Source organism: Amblyomma mixtum, chromosome 6, assembly GCF_055824585.1.
Source record: "Amblyomma mixtum isolate Tamu chromosome 6, ASM5582458v1, whole genome shotgun sequence".
Taxonomy (NCBI): domain Eukaryota; kingdom Metazoa; phylum Arthropoda; class Arachnida; order Ixodida; family Ixodidae; genus Amblyomma; species Amblyomma mixtum.
This window is the reverse complement of record NC_143017.1, coordinates 97,691,149-97,715,754: the sequence shown is the minus strand read 5'-3', so window position 1 is coordinate 97,715,754 and position 24,606 is coordinate 97,691,149. Positions and strand designations below refer to the sequence as shown.

General features: G+C 46.4%; 1 protein-coding gene across 3 annotated transcripts in view; it reads left to right on the top strand.

Annotated features, from left to right (window-relative positions):
• LOC149339795 (venom protease-like) overlaps positions 1 to 24,606 on the top strand; it is a 42,535-nt gene that overhangs the window by 1,986 nt on the left and 15,943 nt on the right. Inside the window, exons 1-5 of one of the 3 annotated variants that reach the window (XM_089548462.1) lie at positions 4,939 to 5,185; positions 13,975 to 14,035; positions 16,728 to 17,012; positions 20,007 to 20,083; positions 22,229 to 22,347. In XM_089548462.1, coding sequence (XP_089404588.1) covers positions 13,975 to 14,035; positions 16,728 to 17,012; positions 20,007 to 20,083; positions 22,229 to 22,347 — 542 coding nt within the window. In that variant the 5' untranslated portion in view covers positions 4,939 to 5,185. Of the gene's footprint in view, positions 1 to 4,938; positions 5,186 to 13,974; positions 14,036 to 16,727; positions 17,013 to 20,006; positions 20,084 to 22,228; positions 22,348 to 24,606 lie in introns of those variants that run through there. The other 2 variants (XM_089548464.1, XM_089548463.1) reach the window with 2 other exon arrangements.

Below are 24,606 nucleotides of genomic sequence, written 5' to 3'. Positions count from 1 at the left end.
GCTGGAAAGAATTTCCTGCAGAAGCAAAAAAAAAAAGTAAGGGGGTTGGGGGGAGTGTTGTGCTTCGCTCTAAATGGAACCACCTCTACACTTAACGAACGCTCTAAACTTCTCTTCAACTCACAAACGGACGTTGCGTGCGCGCAGTCGAGGCCAGAGTATACTCTGCGCGCATGCCACCCGACTATCGCCGCATCGCAAACACAGAGTGAGCCCTCCGAGCTGGGCGGTCCGAGTGTTTCGATTACTGCCGCCAGAAGCTCAGTCAGTCCCTTTTCTGAGAATCGGGGTGCGGGTGGTCCTTCTGAGAGTGCCTCTTCGCTGTCGCGGGCCAATTTCAGTGCCGAAACCACTTGCGAGCGCCGAAGAAAATTGCAGCCTGCGACGGGTCACCGAACCCCACGCGTACGGGCGTGCACTCGCGTCGTTTCCTTTAGCTGCTGCAGTTATGCTTTTGCTGGCGGCGGCTTTTACACTACTGTGATCTTGTGAAATCGGCGTCTTTGCTAAAGCTGCAAGGTGGTGTAGATGCTATGCGGTAGCAATGTCTTGGCGCGCGGTTGCCAACCTCCACAGCGCACAGGAAAACGGCGACAAGTTATCAGTCCCTATCTGTGATTGGCACGGGAAAGCTAAGTGGGCCAGGTTCACGACGTCTTGGTATTTCCTCGTGTCTCTTCCGTGCGGAACACAGCGACGCAAGCACGGACGTTTTCCACATAGTAACTCGTTTTATGATGCCAATATACTATGAATGGGCATGGAGACCAACACAAGCTGCGCGGCTGTCATCTAACAGGCCGTTCCTAAACCTGCGCTTAGCCCCCGATTCTTTCCTTCGTTTATCGCATAGCTCGACACGTTCAACAAAACTTCGTGCTGGGCTAGTTCGTTGGACATAGCTGAAATTTGGTTCAGCGCAAAAGACGAACACAGAGTAAGACGAACGTGTGAGTCGTTTCCTTACCCTGTGTTCGTCTTTTGCGCTGAACGAAGTTTCATCTTTGACACGTTCAAGAGACGAAACGTTGAATTAGCTGCTAGCAGCGTGCTCGTCGTCTCAAGCTAATCTCGTAATCAACGTTTCGCTTGTACTTATTTTGTTTCTTGGCGTTCTCATTTTTGGTCTGCGTTTGTGATAACCCAGCAGAAAAACGCAAAGCAAAAATTTAATCTCAAAGTGAACGCAACTTGATACCACCAGCGATATCTAGCTCCCGGCTGCGGGCACGCCAAATAGAGCGATAAGGAACAGAAGGAATCGGGAGCAGCACGTGGCATGGAAGAACCAACTGGCGACTATCGCCATGGTCTGTTCTATGTGGGCATGCGGCAGCTCTCGCCGAGTTCGGTGATTCGCTCCGTGGTAGGGCGCTGATATCAAGCGAACAGTCGGCGTTCGCATGGTACTGCTAAAAATAAATAAAGCGTGTACAGCGGGCGCAAGAGTCGCTGACTCAGGCTGTACAACATTGTATCAGCGGCGACACCACAAAGAAGGTCTGGACTTCGAATGTGACCTCCACACGATGGCGCGGATGTCTCCATCCGCGTACTTCTACACGATAGCCGGAGGCAGCAGCTTTCAAAGAAACCTCCGACGTGTTTTGATTCTGACCCCCATAAACAAGTTGCGAAGGCAACGTGAACGCGATGCAGATATGGCTAGTGTCGTCACCATAGCGTGTGTCAACGAGTATGGCCGGGGAAAAAGATGTAGCGAGTATGTAGGACACGGAAGACACGACCTTCAAGCTATAAGTCCATAAAATAAGGCGTTTTCCCGTCAAAGCGCTAGGAGATGAGACACAAAAGAAGACGTACTTCAGAGAAGTAAATCTTGCGTTATGCTTAGTTGTAAAGTATTGTCAGCCATGGTGAACCTAACCGTACATATATATGAAGAAAAAGGTGTTCGTAGGAAGCTGCGCGACCGATCAGCGACATTCACAATGTTTTTTTATTGTTCCTTTTTTCGGCTGTTCGCCACCTTTCACAAAATTTAAAAAGAAATCTGTCACACAGTATCATAAATGAATCCTGTGGTGGTAACGCCTGTCACAACATTTCAAAGTGAGGCTGACGAATCGAGAAAAGATTGCAACGTGGCGTTTATTCAAGTTGTGAGGTCGACGAAGAGTGTCTGTACTCTCTTTATACTGTGGGAATTGCGGTGCAAGTTGAAGTTTGTTTACTCTTCTGCAGCGAGTGGGGACATCGAGAAAGAAATGCTCCCAGGAGCTTGACACGCTCTAGAGCCCCGAAAAGGACGGCAGCACTCCAACTAACCTAAAACAAAAACACCTAAAAGGTCCAGCGGAAAGCGCGCAGTAATGCACAAAAATGCGGAATCGCAACAAAACAGAATATCACAATATATAAATACATGAATGTGACAATGATAAGATATTATAAACATTTAAAACGCAAAAATAGACGCGTGAGATTGAAAAAAGAACAAATTCAGTACTTTGAAAGCATCACATTAACAAGTGACCATACACTTATGAACAGAGATCTAGAAGGAGAAATGCACATACTACCATCAATAATATCACTAAGAATCGAGGGAAGACTCTATACCTCAGCATCTGTAAACCATAGTTGGTTTGGGCAGTACTGACGTAAAACTGCTTTGACGACGTAAAGACTAAAGAGTAGAAATTTTGTGGCTTACAATTCCTGTCATGTTGGAGAGAATTGTTAAGTTATGTTTTCATTTACGCTGGCGCTTTCATTTTAGAGAAAGTTATCAATAATGCACTGAGACTTTTCCAGTGCACAAGGCTTGACTATGTTCTGTTTGCTTCTTCGATAAGTTCAGTGGCATCGTTGCCAGCGAAGAATATACTGGTGTCATCTGCATGGATGACGAAATATGCATTGTTGATTATATTGATGGCATCATTAATGCCCAATTTAAACAAGAATGGTCCCAGGATACTGCCTTGGTGCACTCCGTGGGATTTTTTTTCATATACGTGAACACACTGAATTCGCTTAGAAAGGTAGGAATGTGTCAGTATTTGCGCATGACCTCTAATACCGTACCTAGAATCGTTTGCAAGAAGAATATCGTGGTGTATGCAGTAAAATTCTGTTTAAAATCTCCAAGACGAGCAAGTGCTAACTTTTTGGCATTGAAATACGTACAATAAACTCTTTTTGGGCCAACAATGCCGTTTAAGTTGAAAAACCTTTCTTGAAACCATGTTGGGAATTTGTGATTTTGTCGTTTTTCAGCAAAGCGTGATAACAGCGTTAAAATCATTTCCTTCTAATCTTTTAGAAAAACGTAGTAGCTCAGATATAGGCCTGTAGTTCCCCATACCATTTTTATCACCCTTCTTAAAAATCGGCAGAACTTTCGTTATTTATATTGAACCGGGAAAAGTAGACGACGTAAACATTCCGACAAAGGTTTAACTATGGACGATTGGTTTGGCTTATGGGGTTTAACGTCCCAAAGCGACTCAGGCTATGAGAGACGCCGCAGTAGAGGGCCTCCGGAAATTTGGGCCACCTGGGGTTCTTTAACGTGCACTGACATCGCACAGTACACGGGCCTCTTGAATTTCGCCTCCATGGAAATTCGACCGCCGCGGCCGGGATCGAACCCGCGTCTTTTGGGTCAGCAGCCGAGCACCATAACCACTGAGCTACCGCGGCGGCTAAACTATGGACAAGAAGTGGGGCAATCACTTGAATGGCAAATTGAATAGATGTCACCTGGAAACTTCACATCATAAGCTGTTCTATGCTTCAGTTCGTTTATGGGGCCTTAACTTCCCAAACCTCAGGCTATGAGGGACGCCGTAGTGAACAGCTCTGGATAATTTGCACCACCTACGATTGCTTAACGTGCACTGATATCGCACAGTACACGGGCCTCTAGCATTTCGCCGGCATCGAAATGCGATCGCTGCGGCCGGAATCGAACTCGTGCCTTTCGGGTCAACAGCCGAGTACCATAACCACTGAGCCACTCCGGCGGCTGGAGATAGACATCTGGTCGACGTCACCCAACGACGCAAACCGCATATTAGCGATGTTTCCCCACTGCCAGCAAGAATTTTTCCGTCACTGGTTCACACAAATTTGCGCTCAAAACGATCTCTTTACGAGCTTTAGCGGCGCCAAGCAGTTGTTTGTTTGTTTGTTTGTTTGTCTGTTTGTTTGTTTGTTTGTTTGTTTGTTTGTTTGTTTTTCTGTTTGTCTGTTTGTTTTAGCGTAAGATGCTCGTTGATAAAGACACGTTTTTCAGGACCATTGTAACACAGGGGCTGTGTCTTGAGCTCGGTCTTGCATGCTTTTGCAAGAATGTCATTTCGTTTGCTCCTACGTGTGAAACTAACAACATTATTGCCCTGAGATTTGGCCGTTTCAACATTGTGGCAAATGTCGATGCCTGGCTCATCAATATCTGCTCAAATCTTTTTTGCGATTTCCTTTTGCTCTCAGTTCTTCACATCCATCAGGTAGACCTTTGATTTCTAGTTTGTTCATTCTCTAATATTGCTCCAGTTCATCCACCTCATTGTAGCTTTTCATTTTCCTTTTCCAGTTCATGATTGTTTTCTACCAGTTTCCTCAGGTCCTGCTTCAGTTCCTCAACATTCTGTGCGTGGACATTGCCTTGAGTGAGATTGCCCGCTGATGTACAACGTTTACCACTTAGCGATTATGCATTCTGGTTACCTCGCTAAGCGTCAAGTCCATCCTCCTGGAAACTTAATGAAATAAAATAATTCCCCGTGTGGTGATTGACATTTTTGCTTTTGAAACGGTTTTAATTGAGGCGCACTCCATGTTCCGGTGACGGTGTAAATAAGTGCGGTATATTCAACTTAGCGCGCGGCGTCCTTTCATGGACCTTTCGGGAGATAGGAGCCCGTCAGCTGCAGCATGCGAGATTCGAGCGGGTGAAGAAACACTTGTCGCTCACCCTCTTGAGACGGGTGACGATATGGAAGTGGGGCGGTTGCCCCGTCGTTCTTGGGTACGTCGTTAGCCGCTCGGAAATCGACTGCCCAAAGCGCTTCTCGCAGGTCATCTGTGATCTTTGCGGCGAGTGGTGACAGTTTGCGCAGTCCGAGTTCTGTGTCCTATTTGTCCCGGACATAATTGATACAGGAGTGTCTGTCCTGAGAGCCCTCCCTTCCGACTACGCGATACGGTGCGAGCGGTAAGTGGCAGGCGTGTTTCTTTGAGCCCATTGTGTTTTGTTTCCGCAAGCGTACAAGTTATTTCTCTGTCAATAGTCTTTGGATGCATGACCGTATCTCCAGCAAAAACGCTCAGTGCAGTTGGCTTCACTGTTGTTTCTAGGTCAGGCCATCAGGAAATGTATCTCTCAAGAACCTTCGAAGGAAGCGTGCGTGATGCTGTCGCTCAGTTCTTGTTAAGACATGCAGCGCGAGTCCAGTATTGAAGACTAACGAATAACTGGGTGCTGAAAGAAAAAGCTCTATGAAGACTTGCACAGTTTTCAAAAGAAAATTTAGAGATGTTAACAGGAAATAAAAAAATTTCAGGTGGGCACTTTGTTGACCTAAAGTGCGGTGAGGCGAAAGCCTTTAGCGCGGTGTTGCTGCTTGTGTCACTAATGTGTGGTTCAGATGTTAACTAAATACACAATTGTTTGTGAATCTTAAATGCTGGAGACGCTGGAGGGCGTTTGGGAGGCATCCGTCTGATTCGACGCCTTTCTGCAAACACTCTCCAGCGTCCTAGACAAGAAGAACTACATATGCGTCGGCAGGAAGTAGCGTAGCCATTAGCACGCTCGGCTGCGGAACAGAAGGATGGTGATTCGAATCTCATCGTGCGCAATGATTCTTTTTCTGGCCTGACTAGAAAAGCGTGACACTTCTGCTGACAACCTTCAGTCGATAACGATGAGACATTAAAGGCTTTCGCCTAATACTGAAGCCCGAGTGAGCGAAATCACGAGTTATTTGAAAACGGAAGCATTTGTGGGAACGAATTAATTGAAGAGCAAGAAATAATAGCTAGTAGAAAGGAAGCTCCCTAAAATTGAGAAGACAGCCACGGTGGCGCACACGAACACTGACTTAATACACCAGGGATTTGGATGTTAGCTAACTGGAAGCGTCGCCTCGTTAACGTCTCTTCATTCATTTACTTACATCTCATCAAAACGGGAACACAAACTGCACAGCTGATGAAGCGCACTTACGAACCTGGAAAACTGCCCACGGGAATGCAAAACTATCAGCAAACTTCAGTTCAACGAGAACCTTGCACAAAGAAAGGACAGACGACGGCAGCGTATGTGTCCAGGTGGATATTTAGTGCCTGATGGAAACAGTGTCTCTTTGGGAACACAAAACCAAGCAACTTTCTTCGATTTAAATTTTCTCCTCCCTGACAAGAAAAGGCGCTGAATCAATGCGACTTTCGTTTGGTTTGGTTTGATTTGTGGGGTTTAACGTCCCAAAGCGACTCAGGCTATGAGAGCTGTCTTAGTGAAGGGCTCCGGAAATTTCGACCACCTAGGGTTCTTTAACGTGCACTGACATCGCACAGTACACAGGCCTCTAGAATTTCGCCTCCATCGAAATTCAGCTGCCGCGGCCGGGATCGAACCCGCGTCTTTCGGCTCAGCAGCCGAGCGCCATAACCACTGAGCCACCGCGGCGGCTACAATGCGACTTTGGAATGGTTAACACATTTGTACGCGTTAGCTTTTGTACGTGTTACTGCGCATTAAAAATCACATTTACTTCGCACTATTTATTTAAGTTTCCGCGTCCTAGAACCCCGTTGCAGAATGAACATTGAGTAACGGACAGTTTGGCCTCTTGCATTCCTCACCCCATAAACGCAAAGTGGAACCCTTTAAGTGGAGCACTCGGCGTTTGCGTGGCCCGCGGTCTTGAACACGAAGCATTTTTGAGAGGTTGCACGCATGCTCTGGCAGAGAGCCATATCACGCCTCCACTTATGCTCACAGCCTGGAAAGATAACGCAAAAGCGGTACGCCGCCACAGCCGCTGATATGCGAAGTCCCAAGGAGTAAACAGTGTAGATAGCTGGAGATGTCGCACACCGTTCATGTCTTTCAAAAGGATCATGGAAATTCTGGGTGTTATATTTGACTATCGTATTAAAATGCGCAGTTATGTATTTCATGTAGGAACGCCTAATTAATAATTATCATTATCATTATTAATAATTATCAATAATTATCAAGCGCTTACGTAAACGTAAGCGCTTATGCTTACGTTTACGAATGCAGGGTAGCAAACTAATTTCTTCTCCTGGTTAACCTTCTTGCCTTTCCTTCTCCTTCTATTGGTGAGGGAGAGATTCTTTTTCCAAGCAGCTACATATTCTTGTCCCTCACGTATGCACTATTCTACCGGAAAGGTAGTGAAGGGTTGGGTCGAGTTCTCATATCCATATTTTTCTCCGCCCAACTGCGAGAACCGAAGTAGGCATTTGACGATCGCCGTGAACTAGCTGAACACGTGTTTAACTGCATTTTAACTAAGAGTGTCTTGATAATGATAGCAACTTCGTAAATTTCAGAAACTTTGAACAGCTCAAATTCGGGAAATTTTAATTTCGAATACAGTATCATCTATTCATACCTGGTCGACAATGCACGGTCGACACGACCTTGTAAGCACTGAAAGAGTGTAGAAAGTTTTACTGTGTAAACATACTATTTGCAGGCATACGCTATCCAATCATCGGGTTTAGGTTCATGGGATATAACGTCCCAAAGTGGAATTTGGAATGGAATTGGTACTATTATAAGTGACTGTGCGCATAGCGGGGCAGATCTGACTGGTTTTAGGACATTATTAACATATAAGTGACGCTACGGTGGAGCAAAAGCCAGCAGAATAAGCAAGGCTAATCCCACCTGTAGCAAACAACTCAACTCAACTCCTCGGGCTAAGAGGAACGCCGTAGTGGAGGGCTCCAGATAATTTCGACCATCATGGGTTTTCTTTAACGTGCACTGCCGTCGCAAAGCACACGGGTAGCATTTCGCCCCCACCGAAATGCGACAGCTGAGATAGGATTGAACCCGCGTCTTCTGGGTCAGCAGCCAAGCAACACTGACCACTGAACCACTGCGGCGGCTCAAAAAAAAAAAAAAAAGAAATGAGTGAAGCATGATTCCAGCGTCTTACATAGCCAAAACAGAGTTTTTTTTTTAATATATAATATTACTCCTCCCACTCTTTCTATCAGCACGATTAAATGCAGTGCCTGACGTTTCAATTCCCCATTGCCGGCAATTTTTAAAATACTTTGCCAGCCTTATAGCAAAATACAGGCTTAATTTTGTTTCAACTAATGCAGCGAAACATGGTTAGTGCCTCGGAATCGCATTATTTACGCTGCGAAATGTTTGAAATATCTCATTCTCACAATTTCAAATTAACATCGCGTAAATTCTAAGCACCTTTTAATTCTACATTTTAACTAGTTTAAATCATATTTTCTTAACACATGATTAATCCTGTTGTGCGAATTCAGTTTCTTTTCTACTGCTTTTTTTTTAATTAGCATCCCTGAATTGCATTATGGGTATGGTCATGCATTTGCCAGTCCTGGTAATGCTGCTTATATAATCCGCTGTCTTATTTTGTGGTTTATACTCACTTGTTTCAGGGTTTTCAGAGTTATTATTGTGCAAATGATCCATGCCCTGTTTACCAAGATGAGTAAGGGTCCCTGGCCTCAGACACTTTCAGGCTACTTGCTTGTCGCTTTTCGCGCCTGGGCCCTTTCATTCCTTTTGAATGAAAATAAAGCTCTTCATTCAAGCATAATAAATGTACGAAAATAACTGACTCTGCTTTAAAGGTGATTGTCAATCAGGCCAAAAAAAATAAACATCACAAGTGTTCTGCGGAACATTACAGAGGTGGCGAAAGAAGTCTTCGCTTATGCAGTCGGACCTCAAATTTTCTAAAACCGGTAGTATACAAAAATTCCCCCTCCTGCGTAACAGAACACTGAAAATATGAAACTGCAGTGTAATAGCTATGCGAATACACGCGACACGAAAGTGAACTAGTACACTTTAACGAGAAAATTAACACATCAGTTGCAAAACATGTTGGTGGAGGGGCTCAGAAATAACTTTTACTATAGTAGGATACAACTTATAAAAATAGCAGTTGCTAACTCTGGGCCGCGGTCCGCGGCGTCTTGTATTACTCCGCTCGCCAATCGCAACTGTAAACGAAATTAATTTTTTGATGTTTGACTATATCAAACAATCCACGTATCAAAATTCTGGAGTTCATAGTTTTTTCTTGTTCTAAGCTTCTTGTTTACGTAACAAGGAACGTTTAAGCAGCGGGCTATGTTTTTGTCGTGGAGGAATTCTGTGCGCGGAGGCTGAATGTGGGCGGAGCTTCACTGCAGACTTAAGTTGTATCCGACTATAGCTGTTATTATTTTATTTAACGTGGCGAAACTTCAATACATGGCCGTTCTCGCACTTAGCTTCCATCTAACTGCGACACTGATGACAAGGAAGTGCATGAAATGAAAATGCAAAGTGCTATAATTTATGAAACTTCGGATTACTACGAACTATCCTGGAAGACGACTTTCCTGAATTACATGTAATATACGGATGGATCACAATAGCACATCAGCGCGTCAGTGCAATGGCACCGCTATGTCTTAATGATCGTTATTGGGGGCACACTGTCCTTATACGACTGGCAAGAACTGACGCAGCAAGACATCTGCGATTGCTTGCCCGAAAAGTTACTTAATTGGAGTAATTATCGAAGTTAATTGCCTTATTTAATTAATTATTTAGTAATTCGGTCATGTAAACTTCTCAATCAATCATTATTAATCATTACAAATTATAATTACTCTCTTCCGAGATGATCGACTGTCCATGAGGACACGCTGTGTACACATTTCTTTTCCACAGCCCATGGTGACAGTTCCTGCCCAGACCTCCCATGATGCAAGAAATGCTTTCGGATTAAAATTTGCAGTTACTAGGGTGTACAATAAAAAAGATTTGAATAAGACGTTGCGAACGAAGTTTGTATTTCTTCAATAGTGCGTGTGCGTATAGCAAATATAGTAACGGTCAAGACGCTGACAGCCAGAATTACGACAGCAATCGGGTGAAACATGTACAAGCTCCGCTAACTCTTTGCTTATAGCTATGTACCAGCGCCGGGTATTGAAGAGCACTTGTAGACATCACGAGTTTTTATTTTATTTATTTATGAATACTGTCAACCCTCATTTGAGGGTCATTACAGGGAGGGAAAATGAAGAGAAAAAAATGCATATATAACCATGAATGAACAAGCTTCTTCGAGCATACAATACAAGAGAGCATAGAAACGCAACACAACTCACATCACTGTAGAGCCACCTGCTATACAAAAAGAAATATTTGACAATCAGTTACGCGCACGTTTGCAGGAATCCCATGCCTAGACGGAATCCCCAAGTGCATTCAAGAATGCCGCTACACCTGTAGACTCAGCAACGTGAGCGGGCAGTTTATTCCAGTGCTCAATAGCATCCGGAAAGAATGAGCAGCGAAAGACGTTAGTTCGTGTCAAGTATGGCCGAATTGCTTTGTGGTGGTTAAGGCGGGAGCTTAGTCTACCTGGAGGCTGCAGATATTTTTCTTTATTGATGTTAATTTCTCCGTGTATGATTTGGTAAAGTATTTTTATGAGTAAGTAAGTTTATGAGTACTCTTTATCTAGCAAGCTGCCAGATAAGCACAGCATACGACAGCAGCGAGTTATGGTAGGTACCTACAAAAATAAAATACCCACCGCTGAGAAAAGCAGATCATCACGGTTTTACACGCGAGTGGTGTGAATGGCGTCTAGGTCTCGAGGTAAAAAATGAAGCGGACAAAAAAAAACAAACTGTCAAGCCTACTTGGGCAACATTCCCTTTTGGGAGGAGGCAAACTCGGGTGTTTTCGACTGTGGTATACTAGGACGCTGACGCTGACATCCTTAAAACCGAAGAGCCCCTGGTATCCTTGTAGAGTGCCTAGGAAGCAAAATGCGGGATTGAAGCGGTGGGCATAGTTCATAAATTGCGACATCGCCTTTTATGAGAAAAGCACGCCAAAGCTCCCGCTTGAACAGTAAAGTTATTCTCTATTACTACGCTCGCATTCTCGGCTGCTTGCGAACGTACCAGCAGCTACCATGTCTAGACTGGAAGTTGTAAGTACGAAGCCTCGATGTCCACTGCTGATCACTTGAGCATTCGTTGTGCCGATAGAAAGAGGAGAGTGATAAAAACGGGGTTCCTAGATGCCCCAGGGGCTACGCCACGCTCTTCGGAGCATAACTGAAAGGTCTCTCAAAACAGTTGGGACAGGAGGAAAAGCTAGCGTCCCGGTTCCTAGATTTCGTTGCAAGTAATGGAAATTCTCAGCGCTCAGAGGAAATAGCGGGTAACTCTGGAGCGGGCAGCCCCACACATGTATATGACATGCACCTTTCGGCGTCGCCGTTGATCATTAAGCCCCCAACGTCGATCGCCATCAGCCCGGTGAATAACAGCACTGCCGTGTTTTCGGCTCTCATTGAGCCCGAACAAAACGGGATATTATTGAGGAATACCGCTTAATAACAAAGTGCTAAGAGCGGTGTTTCTCTTGCTGGGTGATCCCCGAGCGCTTGTGGACAAAGGGAGGGAAGAATATGGGAGACAGCCGGGACCACCTGTCCCAGAGGATGATAAGCTTCTAGGCACGATTTGAGTGTCTTTTTAACGCAGAACTGTCTCCAGCAGGGCTGCATGACAGCTCGCGTAGACTTCTTAGCAGTCTTATGACTAATGGCTCATTTATTTGCACGTCTGAGTGCACACGCTAGAACAAGAGCAGCGTCTATATTTACAAAAGATTTGTGCAGAACTTCCTCTGAAGTAATCGAGGTCGACATTCTGCATCCACCTGCAGTCAAAAGAGGATGATGCCCCAGAGGGTTCGAGCCATACGTGACATTGGGCCGTGGAGTGGCCTCACTGCAGAATGTCCCATCTATGGTCAAGTGACCAAGAGAGACAGGGAGCGGTTCTTTTGGGATGGATGCAAAGGCGGCCTCGGAAGGAGGACGAAAACATTTTTTCATTACGGCACATGATGATTTTCGCTCTCAATCTCAGACCTTCAGCCTAAGAAACCTTCAGTCTGTGCAGCAACGTCTCTTGCTCTTATCCTTACGCTTTACTACGCTTTACTACGCTTTACTAATATGCCCCGCCCCCCTCCCGCATAATGTATGGTGGCGACTATTACTATCTGATGTCACAGTGCACTCAAGCTACGGTGCCCCAAACCTTCGCACCCCAACAGCGCAAAATGCCTGCCGTGTATAGTGTTGGCACTGCCGATTTTCCTAATCGGATCCGTGCAGAAATAAGTGTGCAGACATGAGTGGATTTACTGGCCGATAGACACAGCAATGTAAGACAGGCTTTGCCTTCACCAATCCACCTAAAGCACGCTACCAATCTGCAAGCAGCAAAAGCGTCCTCGTGCTCAGCCATTCTGGATATATGCGCATTAGTGCTGTCAATAGCTGCATACTTGCCGCTCCTGCGCAACGCTAAGAAAGCCAGCCTGTAAATTCAAACTATGCACTGACGCTGTCATATACTTTCGTATTGAAATACATAATTCATTAGGTCGTCCCGGTTTGCACTGGGCGGCGTGAGGAAGACACTCATCAGTTCCAAAATGGTCTACGCTTGCGTTTTACTGAGGTAGAGTTGGACCGTAGCATGGTGCAGTTTGCCTCAAAGCTTATTTGCAGGAAACATGAACTAATATCTTATTCAGACTTAGACACGTGCATCTTATTTGCGCAGGACAGGGTTTAGTAGGATTATGGGAGAGGCCTTTGCCTTGTGGGCATAGATAGGCTGACACAGTGATGATGATGATGGTGACGATAACTGCGCGAAAGCATTGTGATGGCACAACCAGACCCGCATTTTGTAAGAATTCGCTTCATAATATATTCATGCGCCTCTGTGTCATCAGTCGGTCCTTCCGGTGATACCGGACTCGACCAGTGAAATTTCCTTGCTACAAGATACAGCATAAAAACTACAGGAGTTGGCAACAGTTACCCGTGGCGCGCAGGGTGCTCTATTACTCTGCTAACCAATCACAGCAGCAGACGAATTCGACATGCCAATGTTTCAGTCTATTAATGCAGTCAAAGGCATACAGAGTGCTTGCGCCTATAATTTCGCCTTTTCGTTAACCTATTCCTCTTGTTACAAGAAAAAGCTTCAACAACAGTCTACTTCCTTACCGCGGAGGAAGACGTGTGACAGTCATGAATGTGGGCGCAGTTTCACTTCAGACATAAGATGCACCCGACTATTAGCGGTATTCATGTGACATCACGGTCTACCTTTTTTGGTACAGCGCACAGCTTCAGCAGTGCAAACCGGGCAGGTCACTTTACAGTGGTTAGATATGCTTGCAGCCTTTCACCGCGCTTCACAAAATTGCCGCCATTGTGACGTTGGTGCATACTCGTACAAGCAAGTACAAGCCGTGACGTGAAAAGCGGAGCTACGATTGGTACAGACCGAATCGATAAAATGATCATTACAAGATGCGTACCTATAGGGTTCTAGTAAGAAGACTTAGATATTAACACGTTATCGCATTTCAAGGTGGCTGCGTCTCGTCAAGGAAAACTCGTGTGTTCTAAATTAACGTCTTGAATGCTGCTGCACACGCCTCATCACGGTTACTTCTGTCGCTGGTGGCTGCAGACCGACCATCAGTGATTGCATTGCGGTGGTGCTCAAAGATACGTCCAAGAAAAAAAAAGCAATAGGCGAGTGTGTGTTCGCATTTCCAACTGTCTTCCTACTTCGTATTTTATTAAGTGCTGATATGCATGTGCAGTAAGACTCGACTTATAAGCGTAAGAGGACGCTTTCTCGCAGATGCTGCTCTGGCTGCTGGTGGTGGCGCTTGTCGCGGTCGGGAACGCAACCAACTCCAGCGGTGAGCATGGACTGACGTGCCTGCCGGCAACGCCCCCTGCTTCCGTATTAGGTCATTGCCCGAGCAGTAGGAACCAGCGACCTCGATGGCGCCAGGGGCTTCGTAGCATGTGCACCTTTCTCACAGTCCACAGGTCCCACCAGCGCTCACAGAGGTCTAATTTATACTTGGCTGTATCGATAGATTACTGCGTTCTTATGTACTCTGAAGGTCCCTTACTTCTTCCTCCAAAGAAAAATTCAATTCAGCGTGGAATTACCAGCTTAGGTCTACATCGGCGGGTGGATAGGTATGCATGTGCCTAAATGCAGCGCACAGTTATAGGCACAGTATGTATAATTGAATGTGTACGTGCGGCAGGAGTAAATCTGTCCATCGTAGTATTTCATTTGCCTTTGTGTCAACCCTGTGCTTTGCGAATCATGCTAAACTTTCGAAGCTTAACATGTATTTCACCGTTCTAATAAACAAATGTTAGAGCAGCTCTGTTTCTACATGTTCAGGATGCTTTGAGAGACCGTGCAGGTTTAAATAAAGAAACTCTGAGCTATTGTAAATCACTCGTAATTTTTCCATGCAACCACTGCATGGCGAACACCACGAAGATACTGTTTTCATGCCAGTGAGATTTCATAGAAGCTCAGAAATTAACCAAAGTAAAGAAACCATGGCACAAGATGTTTTTAGCCAATTTAAATCCAGTTCAAAACGCCCTGCTCGCCAAATTACGTAAGGCAAGCCGTCGAGCGGTGGGGGGGGGGAGAGAGAAAGACAAGCTCGTGCCATCAGAGTAAGCTCTAGTTTTTGGTAACGCTGTTAACAACTTCGGACTGAAATCCGCATTGCAAGTCATTGTTAGTTTAGGTTCCTCTTGCGCTAGCAGCGGCCCTGAGGTAAAAGCACGAGAAAGATTTTTCTCCGTGTTCCGCTCTTAGTGTGACTCAGAAGACTATTAGCTGAAATACCACACGGCGAACAATGCTATAACAGAAGCTTAGTCCACTACGCTAGAACAGCAAACCGTGCCCCATTACTAAGTGTGCACGCCAAATGAAATCTGCAGAAATTTATAACGCTTTACGTTGAAGTGTTCGCTCGTGCAATTGCTAGCATAGCACGCTAGATCTTCGGCACCATAAAAGCGTCACGTGCAGGGCTGCACTAGAAGTCTCAAGTGTCTCGTTGGAAGCACGCTCTGAAGGCGAACGTACTGGTTTGAACATGCAAGTGGGCGCTGGCAGACTAATGCAGGAAGGTGTTTTCGATGTTCTCGTAATTTACGCCTGTCTGGCACATGTTGGCGCCACTATAATGGCTTGCTACCGTGGAAAGATGCTACCAGGAAGTACACGCAAAGAAGGTAAAGAATGTACCACGAGCGTAAACAGCCCGTGTTAGTTCCCGCCGCCCTAGTGCAGTAAACGTGTTGCTTTCTAGGAAGGAGAAGATCGTATTAAAGATGAGCATGTGAGAAATTATCATAGCACCACAATTGATTTGCCATAGACTACACACACATGCACATTAAATCAGAGCTAGCATTAGGGAAGAGTTGTATCTGCTGCAGGAACCATGTTTTACGAGTTCTGAGGTTGTCAGGTCAACTGGACCGATCCTGCTGATTGTAGCGATGGAACTGCTTTGGGCACTCATTTTTTGTTTTGTTTTGAGGGTTTAAAGAATCTAGAGAAGCTCTTTTTATGCTCCTTCGTACGAAGCAAACTTCTCAGCATTCCGTCTTTTTGGCGTGCACTGTGGTAGTTCACTGCGAGGCTACTAAATGCTAACTGAACTACAGCTGAGAAGCTCCCTTTTATAAGTAACGCACCTACTGCTATAAGCGCATTATTACACACGCATTCAAAAGAGCAAAGGTGAAATATGCTAGATGTAAGAACTAACACGCGTAAGTGCGGATCTACAGCAAAACTTAGGGGCCTGTTGTCCTGAACGAATCGCGCTTACACCGATTACGCATTTCCTCTGCTTCGAGACTAAAAATCAGGGCAAGGAGAAGGAAGGATAAAACCCAGCCCTCGTGTGTCTGCTTGCATAAACAATCAGGCAATTTGTCGCGCTGTTCTAAGGTTTAGATCAGAGAGCAAGGCAACCGTGAAACTAAAATCGTGAGTGCTTTCAATTTGACTATCATGATCGTGACAAAACGCACTCACTACTCTATGCGCGTGTTCATTTCATTCTGTTGCCGTTTTAATTAATTTAAGGGGCTGCTCTTTAAGAGCGCATTTGACAACTAATCCTAGGGTGCATCGATGTTTGCTCTTCGCTTTAAGCTGAATACATTAATTGTTCGCTGGTTCTCGAGACGCCATTTCTGGGCCCATAGATAGCAGCTACGTATGGTGCGTTGAAACAGTTTCTGTATTTTACCGGCGATAAGGCTTCGAAGCATGGCAGGAGTATTGCACGGTGTGATGGCCAGCAGTAACAAAAATGCTGCCATCCGCATTGACATAACGCGCGAAACTGTGCCTGGGCACAAAAATGGCGCCTTTTTCCGCATTGTGAACGGAGACGGCGATGTTAAATACTAAGAGGCAACCGATAAAAATCTTGATTTCTGGCCGCCAGTCCGTGCACGCCGCAGCAGCACCTCTTCCAGCGTTTTAGCAGTGCGCTGCCGTGAAAGCGTAGTGCTGTTATAGTGTCCCCGTGTTCCCTGCGCATGAAGCCGGAGATTTGGGAGAGACCAACTGCCGCACCCCCGATGGCCGGGACGGCCACTGCATCCTGGCGTCGCAGTGCACGTCGCTGTCCGACCTCTCGTCAACCGAGCGGCGACGCTTCGTGTGCGGCTACCGGGGACCGCTGGCCAAGCTGTGCTGCGCCCCCCAGCCGGAGGCGACGGCAAACTCGACGGAGGTCGTGCCCCGCGAGGCCGGAGCGGGTGGAGCCGCAATCGCACCCGTCCCCTCTGAGCCCCTCCCTGCCGACTACCCTTCCGCGCTGCCAGCAGGTGAGAGCCTGGAGTGGTGCGGGAACACCTGCTGCTCCCTTCACTTGCTTCCGTTCGATATGCTTGAAGGAATAGCTGCCATAGATTATCTACAGGCTTCTACAGATAGACCGTGGTAGACGATGGTGTGACGCTCTCTCCTTGCCTCTTCGACATGGTTGGAACAACTCCAATAGAATTTCTTACGTGTTCACCATCGTGTGTATCGTCGTATAGTAAACGGATAGACGTACATACAGACGACGCACAAGTATAGCAAATACATGTTCATCGTAGTACAGGTGCCCGGTTGTTACCTATCATAAATAAAATGAATGACATAGCAAGCGTTCTTTGAATATTGTTAAGAGCTGCGAGGGACTGTGATGATTATCACAAGTGCGAGGGCTTCCATTAGTGTCACGGAACTACAGCCATGAAACTTCTACTTCTGCAGCGTTGTAACAAAATAGTAATAAATTGGGCTTTCTTTGTCTTAATCGTAATATATAAACAACGGTTTCCTTCCATACAGACAAAGGCTGAGCTGCACACGTTGAAGAAAATGCCAGGAATGAAACACCTGCGAAAAAAATTACCACGATGTGGCCATTGCCTCTTACAATAAAACGGTCGAATCATTTCCTTGTTCGCGTAATCCATACACGAGACGACTCACATCAACAAAGTATTTTTTAGATGATGCAAGGCGATTTTGACGAAATCTACGCCACGCTGCGGCGACGCCGTGAACTAGTCCAAGAGGGATTGGCGCGCGCAGAACCGCTTTGTTTGCTCTGCTACGTAAGCGTTTCGCCGGCGCATTGTAACATTATTGACAGAGTTCTGTTTTAAAAATATACTTTAGGAAGGTTGCTACATGGATGTTTCCAGTGCAACGATACAGATGAGCCAGCAATACGCTGTGAAAATGGAAATAGCTCTCCACACTGTAATGGAACTCTTGCACGACCATGACAGTGCACGTGACACGAGGTGCTGACGACGCGTGACTAACGGGCATATTTCAAGTGCGAAGAAATCTGTGCCGGACTGTCTGTAATGGCAAGCCTTATTACCGCATGCGTGTGCGGTGATATAGTGCTTCATTATCCATGAAAAGTGAGGGGTGGTTCATTTCATTCTGATTTTTTTTTTTTGCATCTCGTTTTTGCACCATACCCTCGCTAGCTGTCTTTGGGCTTAGTCACACGAGCAGATGGTAAGGACGGAATAGAATCGACGAAACAAATTCTACAAGGGTGGTCTTAAATTCATTATGTGCCTTCCACGCAGAATAATTTACGGCTACTTACTCTGTCCTTGCTTGCCTTTGCCTTGCTGTCCTTTGCCCGTTGTACAAGAATCTTCATCGTCGATGTCTTAGATATTTCAAATTCTATCTAAAGCACGTCGTCATCTTGCGCTCCGCTTTCATATCGCATGGTTTCAAAAGCCAAACACCGATTCTTGATCTCTAGTTCATTCCTTTGCACATTCGACAGAATGACTGTTTTAGCTCACACGAGGACGCCACTGTCGAAGAACAAGCGACTTTATCATGAAATTTTAAAACAAGTGCGCTTCTAACTAGGCTGACATCAAAACTAGTCCTCTATAGCGCCACCATATTGAATTGATTGAGAAGCCCCCTGAGGTGCGAAAATCGCAATCTATGTTTTTCGGAAAGATACTTTTATGTGTGGTCTCTTCGGAAAAGCATTTCACGGGATGTATTCTGTGGAAGCCATCGTTGATCAACGGCTGCTGCGTCCGAGAAGGGCTAATGTTAAGCATACTGTGCCACTTGAATCGCATTGATCGTCTGTGAATTTTTTGCAGAAATAAATCTGATACGCCATGCATCATGCAATAGCAGCGCACCACGTTTTCATGTCGGCATGCCAGACATTTCATTACTTTCCCACTACAGATAAAGCCATACCTTGCGCTTGTCGCATGACAGCCTTAGATGCTTATGCGCCGTTAAGCCCAACACCCAACCCAACTTCCAGAGACAAAGCCGCTTAAAGTACGTCTATTATCAAGATACGCTTATTTACTGTATATTCTTCTAGCAATGAGTCATTCCATATAACGCTGGCCAAACACAATTCGCACAAAGTTTGCTAAACGAGGATGTTCTTCCACTCCTATCCAACGTACAGCGAGTAGTTGAGGAGTAATTTCTCTGATGAAGGATAGAGAATAAAATCACAAAGGTCGTTTAGCCACCTCATCATTCCTTCACTACATAAAAGTGACATTGATTATCTCTGCTTCAGGATCTAGAGGACAAGACCGGTGTGTATGAACGGATTTCCGCCAAATATGTCTGCCGGGTAAGGAGAAAGAAGTTACGTTCTAGCGAAAGTGTTTGGAATGTCTTCTTCCCAGCAACACTTCACATTGCAATAGGGCCCCTATTTAATGATTTTGCAATTCTTCTCCTAGCCCGCTAGTCCTTACACGGCGTCGAACTAAACTGAGCGAGGGTGGCTGTTTTGCCTCATCCACATTAAAGGCCGGAGCTGGTGCCATCACATGTAAGGGGGAGGTTTCTCAATTGTCTCCATGTTTCTCAATGCCGCCGTCACAGGAGTGGTTAAGCCAAACCGCAGTCTATAGGGATGCACAGTGGGGAAGAGAGCGAATTACACTATTCATGCCACAAAAGGCCCCAGCCACAGAGTGATGGGCTCTTGAGGCTACATTTCTGGGACATCTTTCTTAGAGCCGATAAGTGTCTTGGGCACAATGATGCGTGAGGTTTGCGTGGCTAAATGCGGCCGCTGAGGACTTCAGGGACTCCATGCGCAACGGTACAGTACACTGTAGTATTGGACCTGTGTGGAGCTTGTGTATATGTCCTAACATCTGCTCGGCAAGCCCAGTATGTGTGTTCGTTTTCGTATGATATCGCAGAAACTGCGTAGTGAAGACTTACACTGCAAAGTCGATGGCGCTTGAAGGTGAGTAACTCATCTCAGATTGCGTGCAACCTCTGGTGCGCAGGTTGCGGTCTGTCCACTGTGAGCGACTCTCGCGTGGTTGGAGGACGAGTGGCCGACGTCGGAGCGTGGCCATGGATGGTACGTGATCTCTGGCCGCCATTGTTTCTTCACTAACTCTGCCAAATTCCGCAGTTATCGTATTCTGCACACAACGGTAACCGCGGCTGTGAGCAACATGCAGCGAAATACTTCATCGAGGTTTGAATAATGGCGCCAAGCATCAAATAAAGCTAGGCAAATTTCTAAAGGAGAAGTCGAGATCCTTTTTGTAATTTTTCTGTTGTCAAAATCGAATCTCATCTTTCATTTTCTTTAGAAGGAGGAGGAGGAGGATATAGAAGAGGAAAGGCAGGGAGGTTAACCGAAATAATAATCGGTTTGCTACCCTACACGGGGGGAAGGGGATGAGGGGATAAAAAAAAAGAAAGAGAAAGGAGAGTAACAGAAAATTGAAGTCACTATAAAACGTCACTGTTCGTTAAAGTCACAGCCTATCGTGCAGGCCAGAAGTTCTCAAGAAGCGGAGCAGTGCCTTGCAGGCCTTCTCCGCCGACGACCGCCGCGGCCAGGGGCCGAGAATCTTCATTTCCGTGAAAGGGCGTGTATCTAGGCGCTCCAGCGCACGGCTGAGAGACTGCCTTTCGGTGGTGTAGGCAGGGCAGTCACAAAGAATGTGGGTTATGGTCTCGTCTTGCCCGCAGATGGAACATGCAGGACTATCAGCCATACCGATTAAGAATGAGTAGTGATTGGTGAACGCTACACCAAGCCAGAGGCGACTCAGCAAAGTTTCTTCTCGTCGTGGTAGGCCTGATGGTAGCCGGAGCTTCAGGTCTGGGTCCAAGGATTGTAAACGGGAATTGTAAAATTGGCCGGAATTCCACGCGGCAAGCGTGATGTCCCGCGCAAGTGCGCGAAGCCTGCTCGCTGCATCCGATCTCGAAATGGGGATCGATACAAAATCGCCGTCGTCGTGCGCAGTTCGCGCGACCTCATCCGCGCGGTGATTACCTGCTATGCCGCTGTGCCCCGGTAGCCATTGGTAGATAATGTCATGCCCTTTGTTGATGGCAGAGTGATGTAGCTGTCGAATTTCTGCGACCAGTTGTTCATGGGCTCCACGGCGAAGAGCAGCTTGTAAGGCTTGGAGGGCAGCTTTCGAATCGGTGAAAATAGACCACCGCTGAGGGCGCTGCTGACTGATGCATTCAATGGCGACACGAAGAGCGGTGAGTTCTGCACCCGTCGAAGAAGTGCGGTGACCTGTCCTAACTCTAATTTCTGTAGTGCTTGCGGGTATGACGACGGAGCCAGAAGATATAGGGTTCACTGAGCCGTCGGTGTAAACGTGCACCCGGTTTGCATGGTGCTCATGTAAATATTCAAGGGTGACTTGTTGTAGTTCTGTCGGCGATAAGTCTATCTTCTTCCTGATGCCAGGTATCGAAAGAAGCACACGGGGATTATGCAGGCTCCAAAGTGGCGAGGACGGTCTAGAGGCAGGTGTAAACTGGGACGGCAGAATGGCGGGATGTGCGTCAATGACATCTGTAAACGATGTGCGCGGCCTGGTAATAGGAAGACTGGCAAGATGGTGAGAGGGAACCCGGGAAATGTGCCGGAAATGTGCCCTCAGTGCGTCAACTGTTAAGTAGGTAGGGATTGGATGCTCCTGGGCGATAAGTACAGATGCGGCCGTAGAGGCACATTTTGGCAATCCTAGGCAAGTCCGGAGAGCTTGAGCTTGAGCGCTCTGCAGACTTCGTATGTTTGTTTTTCGAATATTTCCAAGTACAGGGAGGCTGTAGCGAAGAAATCCCATGAATAAGGCGTTGTAGAGCTGCATCATCGACCGCACCGACGCACCAAGAAAAAGTGGCTCCCTACATGATGTGAACAAAGCCTGCTAGTGTAACAAGCAGCAAAAAGAGGTACAATTATTCCTGCATTGCTCGAGCAGTGACAGTAGAAATATCATACCCATTGAAAATTATATGAGCCATGAAAAGTTGTACATGATCAAGCAGTTCGCGAAGTTATGTTATTTCCCATCAAAAAAAAAAATATCCTTCTCTGCTTAAGTCTAGAGTCGCCAGAACGGTGCACATTCAGCTTACATCGCGTAACAGAGCTCTCTCTGTCTCGGCTCTCGATTCGGCCGCGGCAGAACGTACTCTGCGCGCCAAATACAGCAGCCGCGATCGTCGCCACTTCTTCTTGCAGGCGGCCATCTATCTGAAGACTGAGGCACAGCCCAAAGTGGGCTGCGGAGGTGCGCTCATCACGGATCGTCACGTGCTCACCGCCGCCCACTGTGTCAGCGTTGGCGCAAGAGCAAGACAGTGAGTTCGCTTCCGTCGTTTATGGCGGTGACTGTACAGGAATGTTTAGGAAGTTTTAGCATAGCGTGGGCACCTAACACATACCATTAAGGCCAGCCTCTGGCCTGCACCTGGTTCGTCCTGACTATCTGCAGATGCGCACTGCCGACTGGTGTTCATCGCATGCGGCAGCAGTACATTGCATGCTGAAACGTTTTCCCCGAAGTAAACGAAGTAGGCCTAGCAAGATGGTACCGAAAGAAAGCTCCTGTGCCTAGACACTGGTAAATGAGAATGTGATCTATGTGGGACGTGGTGATGATAACGAATTTTAATGGCACAAGGGCAGCTTGCCAAAGAGTGCTATGGCATAAGACGTTTCTTTCTATTCAAGGTATGTATTCAAGTCATGTATATTCGTATATTCAAGGTAAGGTCAAATACCCGTTTTCCCAAGCATTTGACCCCCGATAAACCAACCACTGGGCCAGTGGAATGCTTGCACACATTGGATAACCGATGGGTAGCAGGCTACATTGGGGATCGAACCCTGCACCTCCCGCAGCGCTGCGGTATATTACATGTGGAGCAGTAAAAAGTTCTGTTCAAGGGAGACGAGAAAGTACGGAGGAAAGCGCGGCACAAGTGTCACTGTCCTCTGTTCTTTCTGCGGAGCGATAAGTCAGACAGACAGCTTTCAACCGCAATATCGCTGCAAGCATACTTCCCCGCATGGGAAGCTTCCCCGGGTTTTCTTTCTCTCTCTGCCTGAGCCGGCTCACCTGGCAGGAAAAGGAGGCTGCTTGAATTTACACTAACGAGATGGCGCCATATACCCAGCGCTTACAAATCGCATTATTTATTAGCGTTGTACACAAGCTAGTATATAGACACCGATCTACTCGCGTTGTGCATTTACAATGAGATAATGCATTTAAAATAATTAGTCGCACTACAACCGCACCGTAGACGTCTCCCCGATTGAAGGGACCGAAAGAAGCGAACGCGTTGGGCAAAAAATTGTGCCCGAACTTAACTGGTTAGTTTTTTTCTTGTACATTAAATGTGGTGAGTTGCAGCATCACAAGTGTGTCAGCCGGTGAGTGAGTAAGGCGTTAACCGCATGAAGCGATGTTCCTGGCGACGCGACGTAGGATGGCGATGGCTGTCACGTACCGCTGCCGCTGGTACACCCGCAACGAAGCGACTAGACTAGGCGACAGAGGGCACATTTTCGATGCTGCTCTTTTGCTGCCGCCTCACTGTTCAGTCACGTCGCGTCATCAGGAAAGCGTAACTGTGCTAGTAGCCCGTTTTTAAGACTGCCCAGCATAAAGTACGATAAAAAAAAACTGACGGAAATTCATCTTGTAGTACGCTACATTTCTAAGAGACAGCGCACTGATTTGCGGTGCGGGGATTTGCAAAAAGTGATGTTTCTCGCACACATTTTCATAATAAATAATGATGTATAGTCCACAACAGCCTCTCTGATTGCATTATTTTTATCACGCTTTCACTGAACTATTTCTATGCATGGCTCAGACGAAGAGGGTGTCGGCAGCTTCATCGCTGAAACCGCGCTGGGAAAACAAACTTCACTCGCAAAATGGATCGCAAGTTACGTGCCCGCTAGTCTCTGGCTGGTCTCTTGGCTAGCCTCGGGAGCAATTTCCGGGCGATGAGCGAAATTTTCTACAAACCCAGAAACCAAGCGACGCGATGAGCTAGCGATAGGGGTTCCGCGGCCCTCAGTGCATCGCACGATGCCATCACGCGGCATGTAGCTGCAAATGATCGCCACATGCGGTTAGTTCTTAAAAGGGCTGCGAAACACTGCTTTGGGGGATGCTGGTAATACTTCAGGTGGGTTCTTTATGTCACAGAGATGCTGACTTAAAAAGAATTACAGGAATCGATACACAGGAACGGGAGTTATTCAATGAAGAAATTTCAAAATACAAGCAAACAAAACGCTTCCCTCAACTCGATTTTGGCGGGGCTTCCCACTCCTATTTCGCTCTCCCTATGACGGCACCTGGCGCAACCAATCAAAACAGCCTGCCAGACCACGTCGCGGAAGTCTGCACTCCATGGTTGCCTGCTCTCTGTAACTCGTTCTTGCTGAGACTGGCAGTGTCGTTTCCATGCCAGAGAGCCCCTGGTGGTGTATTTTTATTTTACTTGCTTTGCAGGGCTTTTACGTAAGACAAACAAGTTGTTTTTGTTGATCTAATATAAAACGCAGACTGGTGACAAAATGTGTCTATTTATTCTCAC